This window comes from Trichechus manatus, unplaced genomic scaffold, assembly GCF_000243295.1.
Source record: "Trichechus manatus latirostris isolate Lorelei unplaced genomic scaffold, TriManLat1.0 scaffold00042, whole genome shotgun sequence".
In the NCBI taxonomy this organism is placed as follows: Eukaryota; Metazoa; Chordata; class Mammalia; order Sirenia; family Trichechidae; genus Trichechus; species Trichechus manatus.
The window spans coordinates 3,794,936-3,803,073 of record NW_004443978.1 but is presented as its reverse complement, the minus strand read 5'-3'; the positions used below and the strand labels follow the sequence as shown (position 1 = coordinate 3,803,073).

Sequence of the window (8,138 nt, the reverse complement as noted above, 5' to 3'; positions counted from 1 at the left end):
ACCCACCTCACCGGCTCTAGGTTTAGTGACACCTCGGAAGAAAGGCCCAGCGATCTGCTTCCGAAAAATCACCCACTGAAAACCCTATGGAGCACATATCTGCTCTGACACACGTGCTGTCACCATAAGTCAAAGTCAATTCTATGGCAATTGTGGTCTTAAAATTTATTTGTTTCCCTTTTTAAAGACTTGCTCAAAAGAAGGTAGCATGTTTCAGCTTCTTCACTTCCTGGAGCCAAAACGGATAAATCTAATGACCACAGATGCAGGTTCTGCCACATATTTTGAGTTGTTATGAAATATATTAAAACAAGCTCACAGCAAATATATTCCAGTGTTTATTAGAACAGGTGGGTAACAGAAAGTGTGAAGGAAGACAAAGCTGTCACTTCTTAAAGGCTGACCCGAGATTCCACACACGTTTGTCCAACCTCCAAGAAGCAGAGCAGTGGTCAAGCCTACTCTCCCCACAACCCATGAAACATTTATGCATAGGGTGATGAAAATAAATCCCGTAATTCCAGAATTAGTCGGACGAATTTCAAATACACATATTAAGAGTACTTACATTTTCATTGAGATTTACGAAGTGATTACTGACACAATCACATTTAATAGCAGGGAACCAAGCCTCACACATGATCTTGTCCAAGCTTAAGCTAAATCTGCACAAAGAACTTCAGCCCAGGGGGAAGAGCAGGCAAAGTCTGCAGAAAGGAAATGCATGCTACCTTGCAGATAAGAGTTACAATGGGAGAAAGGAATTCTATAGTTTCTAAAACAGATGGGCACTATCTCCAAACACAGACTGAAACATAGTTCATTTTTTTAAAAAACACTACTTCACTATTTACTAGACTTGGGAATCTGGAAAGCAATAGGGTATTTGAATATTAAATATGTGGAAAATTTGGATTCTTGTCCACCCTCCTCCCCTCTTTTTGGTAGACAAACTCCACAAGTCATAGAGATTTAAGCACTGAGTTTGCAGCCAGAGCAGGGGCAGATGTTTTCAGGGGTCATGTCTCAGATTCCCTTGCTAAGGCTCTTCAAGGTGATGGAAATAGGTAGAGGACACTAAGCCATTTTGCAGCTGCTAAAAAGCAATACTTCACTGTTTCCCTGATTTAAACAATGTAGAAGCTAACAAGGAAAATAATAGGAAAAGATTTTCCTGTATTTGCTTTTAAAAATGGCTTTATTTTGAATTCAGTAAAAAAAAAAAAAATTAAATCAAATCTCATCTCTGTTCTCTTAGTTGCCACAAAAATAGTTATGGGAAAGAGGATTGAACAAAGGTACGTGACAATCGTATCCATATTCTTCAAAGGCTGTTCAGTGATAAAAGCTCAGGCCCCAACACACGTATGCTCACACAAGGGTTCATGAGAAGAGCTTAAAAGAGAATAGCAACTTGTACATGTGTGTTTAAGAGAAAAGAAATCCATTTACAACTCAGTTCATCCTACACAGTGTCCATAGACACGCACATATGACTGTTAAAATTTTGCTCCATTTGTTTCCTAATCATCAGAAAGAAGATATTAAGATGAGCTTTTCTGAAGATTTCTGTTCTATCATTGAATGATACTTAGGGTTAGATGGGGCCTCCAGCCTGCTTTCCTTCTCTCTGCAAAGTGGAACATGGTGTAACCCACCCACACAACATGCAATCCAAAAACGAATAAGAGAAAACAGCAACAATTGTCACCTAATATTCCAAAATGACCACCATGAGCTGCCAGTTTAAGGAGGCATCTCCCTTCTAAATGTTCTGTTTTGGGAGGTGGGAGGGGTGAATTAGTCCTGAATACAGTTTTCTAAGAGTCTCCCAGAATTACTGAGCTATGGGAAATTCTATTTGGACAAAGAATAATCCCCATTGTCCTTCAGCAAATTGCCAAGTGATGCCCTCTCCCTGCGCCCATAGCCCCGGCTGGTTCTGCTGCTTGAGGGCAACAGCAGCCTCTGCTGATGCCAAGCCCGATGATACTGTGGGAGTGGTCACCACAGGGGCAGAACAAACTGCACACTCTCCTGGAGGGACCAAGAGTGCCTCTCGCCCAGCTCCACAACCCGGCCCATCTGATAACTGGACAGCTTGTCAACAGCCCCTCGGCCACTGGGCATGTGTTTATCCAGACCAGTTGTGGCCCTCGAGCTCCCCAAACAAGGATCCACATGCTTCAAAGTAACTGCAGAGTTAGAGGGGAGGCTAAAGCATTTAAGGCCAATGATTTCCATCCTGTGAGGCACACCACCTTGTCAGGGAGAGATTCTGAAGAACTGTGTTATTATCAACCCTTTCTCCACATGTGGGTTCCACAGAGGGGCTCCAAGATCCTCCTGGGGTTGGGACCAGGGTTGCATGTTCCCACCCACAGAAAAATTGAACACAGAGGCCAGAACAAGGGGCTGGGGTATCTCAGGAATCACAACACTGTGAAGATGAGTGGGCATCTTATCATCTCAGCAAACTCAGGACCCCACAGCATCTGCTCAGTCCTTAAAGGAGTATCTTCCCATCACCCCAAATGATAAGAGTAGGAATGGAAGAAGGGGAAGATGTTGAATGTGGGTTTGTTCTCACTCACACCCAGGTACTGTTCAGCAGCCATCTGCTCAGGCTCTTAAACTAGCTGAGTGGTTGGATGGTTGGTTTCCACACAGCAGAGTGCAAACCTCAGTTTGAGGGTCTTGTGCCCACCAAGTAGTGCCAAACTGACAATCTCTGTTTTGCTCAAGTGTTAAATCCTTGTTTTCCAACTGGAAACTGAAGAATATTAGATGACTTTAGAAAGCATAAGTCCTGAACATCCTGTTAAGCCCCGCAAAGCCTCAATCTTTCTTTTTCATCATTTCAGTTTTTCATCATTTCAGTTTTTCATTTTCTTAAACAAAACAAAAAACTGAGCTATAACATCTACGTTTCAAAATTGGCAAAAGAATATTTCTTTAACCCTAAAGGCGGTGCACCCACGGCATTACTCAACTGTCCCAGGGTCCACCTCCAGGACAGGTGCATTTCTAAAGCAAAATCAGAATAATTAGATCATTTTTGTTCTGAGAGGCACAAACTTTGGAGTCCTTAGAAAGAGACCCATTCCCTCTGTCCATTCTCTGACAGGACATGAGCAGAAGCCGCCAGGTGACCTGAGACCCCAACTGCTGCTCAGGAAACTTCTAGCACTCTGACCCTCGGCAACTCTAAGGGCTGCTTTGTAGTGTCCAGCAGGCAGGACTGTGCCTCCAGAGAGCTACGGACCGCGCATTGTAGGAGGGAGTCCGCGCAAGTGTGCACTTACCAAGGAGGACAGGAGTTGACATTGCTTGGGACAGCTTTTAAGTTACAAGATTTTAACCTTTTTCTCCCGCCCCTCCCTTTTTTAAATAGAAGGATAAGAACCCCTTGAAGAATGCTGTAATGGCATTCCACATGCCCAGTCCCTAACTCTGTGGTGTGACACCCTGAAATCAGGGTTCAGCATTCTCAGGATGCATACCGATGGCGAACTAGGCTGAAATGCTTTATAACAACAGCTTTCAAAACACAGCACATCACAGCGCTGGGGAGTGGGGACGGAAGGCTCGGCACTGTTTTGGTGCCCGCCCTGGCTCAGAGACAAGCTGCTTTTGGTTTGTTCCCTCTTCCTGTTCCCCTCACCAGTGGCCTAACTCGCTTTAATGTCCGTGCATTCACCTTTGTGAAACAATCTCCCGCCCCTCTCACTAGCCCTTTAGATCACATTTCCAAAAATACCTTTCACTCACTTCAAACATTTCCCTCTTTTTTTCTTCAAACTTTACTTACACAGAAACCAAGACTATTAGAAACTTAAGAAATAGGAGGTGTGATTTCTAAACTATCTGCCTCCTGCCTGGCTCCTGAGCCATTCCCTGTGCTTGTGACCATTCTGGGGTTTCAACAGTACAGAACTCAAGAATGGCAAAAAGCAGAATGGTAAAAGTAAAGACAAATTTTCCAGTCCTCCAGATTCTCCCTTTGACAAAAAGAAAAAACATCGTTAATACAATTAAACAGTTAATTGACCTAGTCTCTCTTCTGCTAGGAGGAGCCTGTCATCTGAGCCCTGACTAGCAGACTGCCTTTTCTTCTTCAGACTACGAAGGTGAACAGAGGCGCAGCACAAAGGAGCCCCATTAGCCCCGGTCTTCTGATCCCTGGACCCTGAATCAATGCAAAAAGTGAAATCAGTCACATTTCAGTTTGAAAAGAGAAGTGAGTGAGCACCGTCAACATTCACAGTTCGCGAAACGACACCCCGCTGCGTAGCAACAGCACACACAGAAGATGCCTGCAAACGCCCAAGCGCGAAGCCTTTTGAGGAGAAAGTTCACAACTGTTTGCTAAGATTCCAGTCCAGTCTTTGGGAAGGACGAGGTCCTGCTTTGGTCGGGTGTTTCAGGATCTGAGGATGGTGGCAGTCATCTGACACTGAAAGGATCTGGGGTCATCTCCCGTCAACAGTCTGTCCCGGGCGTTGGACTACGGAAAATAAAAGATGACAGATTGCGAGTCCCTGGCTCCTTGTCTCGCCTACATCTAGACCCCCAGAGCCAGGCCCACCTGTGCCAGGTGAGCGCTCACCACACGATGTTCTCGAGTGCCTCCAGGCTGACTGACGGGGATTTACTGTTTAACATCCAGTGTAGGTGATACTGTTGGTCCTGGCCTCTGCTTGGCTTATGCTGCCCAGTCACCTGCCCCCTCCACGTCCCCTGAGGCCCTCCCACCTCCTGTCAGAGCTCTCTTACCTGTACTCATTCTTCTTAGCCCTGCTCTCAGCTCGCTCGGGAACCCAGGAGTAACTGTCAGCTGCGCTTGGGGTGTTTTTCTCCCTCTTCTCTGCCCTCTTTGCTTTCCGCTTGCGGTAGACCAGTAGCCCCAGGGCGAGAGCCAGCAGTAGTAAGATGGCCACCACAGTGCCCAGGATGTAGAATAGAAGCAGTTTCTGCCCATTGGTGCTGCCTTCATTTTGTTTGGCCATGGAATCCCCGTCTGCAGACTCAGCATGGCCAGCAGCAGCCGTGGGGCGGCTGGTGCTGGGCTCCACCTTGTTGCTGGGGGGCCCACTGGAGGCCAGGAGCTTGGGTGGGGCATGGGTGAAGAGGATGTTGGAGGGCAGGGAGGGTCTCCCCATGGTGGGTGCCTCCTCAGAAGTGTCCTCAGGGCCTCTGGGGGGACTGGATGTTATGGCAGAAGGGGCGATGCTCCCTTGGCCCTCTCCCTGGGGTGCAGGTCTGTCTGTGGGGGGCGCAGGTCCCTCTGTGGGAGGTCCAGGGGACGTGTGGCCGAGGATGCAGGAGACCCCATTGGGGGCCAGCTCCCAGCCTGGCAAGCAGCCACAGCGGAAGGAGCCCGGCACATTGAAGCACAGGTCCCTGCAGGGGCCGGCCCCCTGGCCTGTGCACTCGTCCACATCCTGGCACTGGGTGCCATCCTCACCAGCCACCTTGTAGCCCTCCTCACAGGAGCAGTGGAAGGAGCCATCGGTGTTGGTACAGGCCTGGGCACAGGGGTTTCGGCCTGGGGCACACTCATCCAAGTCCCGGCAGGTCCCCTCATCAGGTTCATAGCCCACCCAGCAGGTGCAGCGGAAGCTCCCAGGGGTGTTGATGCACTCCTGGGCGCAGGGGGAGGCCTGACATTCATCCACGTCCCTGCAGTCCAGCTCACTCGGGTCTAGCTGGTAGCCTGGGGGGCAGTGGCACCTATAACTTTTCCCGAGGGAATCGGGCTTGCATGTGGCCACCCCTCTGCAGGGATTGGAGCTGCAGGGGTTTCGGGAGGTGCAGGTCACCAGGTCGTCCATCAGCCGGAACCCTGGCTGGCAACCGCAGCGGAAGGAACCCTCACCCCCATCAAAGCAGTACTGCTGGCAGCCCCCATTGTTGAAGCTGCAGCTTAGCTTGGAGCTGACGCAGAGGGGGCCAGAGGTGCCCCAGTCAAACACATCGGCGCCTTTCTTCTTGCACAAGAAATAATGGCTCCCCTCCTTGCCCTCGTCCCCACAGGCCACGTTGGCCATCGAGGCAAAGGGCACGGCCTCCAGGGAGGAGCTGGTAGCCTGGAAGGGGGTGGTGTAGGTAACCTGGCCTGGACCCCCCAGGGCAAGGGGCCGGCACATGCCTTCGAAGCTGAACTTGCACACGAAGCCCTCGATGTTGCTTCCCGGGGAGTTAGGGCTCCCGCAGGGGCCCTCAGCCCACTTGGAGAGGCGGCCGGTGGGGGGCGACAGGGACAGGTCAAGCAGCAGGGACACGCAGCGTTTGGAGATGCACGTGTTCTTGGGCTCCTTTTGCCAGTTGGTGTACGGTGTGTCGCCCCCACCACCAATCCAGCTGAAGCCCTTCAGCGGCAGGTTGCTGTCCAGGCACTTGCCCTTGTCCCGCTGGAGCCCAATCCAGAACTTGCCTGTGCGTGTAGTCAGTGGTGCCTCGGGTCGAAGAAGCTGGGCTAGGGCCTGCTGGACACGCTGGGCCTCCTCAGCGCTCCTCACTGTGGCCAGGTTGCCTCCGTTGGTGCTGCAGTTAACCTGGGCCTGGTCCGCACTCAGCTTGCCCCAGTGGGCCGTGTAGCAGGCAGTCCCCGCACACACCACGGCCTCGGCCACGGCACCAGTGCCAGCCCAGCCCAGAAGCAGCAGCGGCAGCAGGAGCAAGGACATGCCAGTGGAGGTGGCCATTCGGTCGCAATCTGGGCTCCCAGCTGTGCTTAGGTGGGAGCTACGGGCTTGGCCACGGCCTCTCTGGGGCAGAGGACACAAAGGCTGCAGGCTCGTCACGTCCCCCTGACCCAAGGCGCATCCTGTGCGTGTTGTACTTCTTACATCTCACCGGATACAGGGCCTTCCTGGAATGAATAGTTTTCTGACTCCTGTTGCCTTCATCACAGTTTTGTTGTTCATAAAAGGAGGCAGGCGGCTTGCTCGGTCCCCAGCAAGGGCTGTGGAAGCAGTGCGTAGCAGGCAGAACTGTACAGCTCCGTTTTGGCTTCATTCTCTTTCCCATCTGCATGTGGCTCTTAAATGGCATGCTACTGAGTGAGCAAGGACTTTCGGGGACTTTCAGTACTAGAGAGAGCTCACTTCGTAACCCATAATAAAATTCCACTTGGTTAGCAAAAACAAAAAAAAGAAAAGACAACCCTGAGACTTGAGGCATGAGCCCATTTATCCTTTTTTAGAAGAAAACTGGATTTTTCCTCTGCCTATCTCATGTTCCCCCATTAGGTTTGGGAGTCTTTTTTCTTTTAGTCCCCCATCGTGAACTCTAAATAGAGAGACAGTCTTTAAATAGGACTGGGCCGTGGGAATGTCTCAGAGTCTAACACAATGCCAAGCTCCTCCAGAGTATGAAGCCAAATTGGGGGAAAGACAGCCCTTCTCAGAGTTTTTACAGTATGGATCATGATGTCATGAGGTGGAGGTGGGGAGACACCAAAAGCATCAGAAAGAAAAGAAAGCAAAAATGTCCCCACCCTCATGGGCCTGGGCTTGCACGCTGCCTCACCCACCTCGCAGAGTTCCTTCATGGCGAGGAGTGGGAGTCAGGGCCTGGCACAGGCTCCTCCTGCACATCAATGCGTCAGAACCTGTGAATCATGGTCTTCTCCTGCAGTCACAGATATGTTTGCTCCTCTGGACCGTCCTTGTTTGGGGCCCCCAGACATAGACCCTGAAACATGGATTCGGGGAAAGTCATTGATGTGGGAGGGGAAGTGAAATAGGGAAGAAGCCCATACAGGTGACTTCACGAGTAGGTGACGTCAGGGCACCCGGAACTCAGCCAGCTGGGACACTGGGAGGCAGTGCAGAACACACACCACACCTCCCTGCCCTGGGTCTGGGTTGTGGGTTTTGCTGCATCAGTCTGGTTGGCCTGGGTGACCAAGCTGTGGCTCTCGTTTCCCTCATCTGCAACTAGAAGGTGGGAAGAGGACCTCTGAGGTTTCTGCTCTAATATCACACTTCACTCTCTCCTCTGGATCTGAGGAGAAACCAGCAAGGGAGGAGAGTAGGCTGAGGTCACTGCTGAGTCCTCACCCTGGTGCAGAAATGACCGAACCATCTATCTAAGCCTCACAGGGCACTTCCCACCCCAAACCGATCCGCCAA

General features: G+C 50.7%; 1 protein-coding gene across 1 annotated transcript; it reads right to left on the bottom strand.

Annotated features, from left to right (window-relative positions):
- Window positions 1-236: 236 nt before the first annotated feature.
- CD93 (CD93 molecule) lies at window positions 237-6,796 on the bottom strand. The gene is made up of 2 exons (XM_004376418.2): window positions 4,777-6,796; window positions 237-4,507 (listed from the first exon to the last, which is right to left on the bottom strand). The coding sequence occupies exons 1-2, from the start codon at window positions 6,705-6,707 to the stop codon at window positions 4,483-4,485; spliced, it is 1,956 nt and encodes a 651-aa protein (XP_004376475.1). The 5' UTR covers window positions 6,708-6,796; the 3' UTR covers window positions 237-4,482.
- Window positions 6,797-8,138: the final 1,342 nt, after the last annotated feature.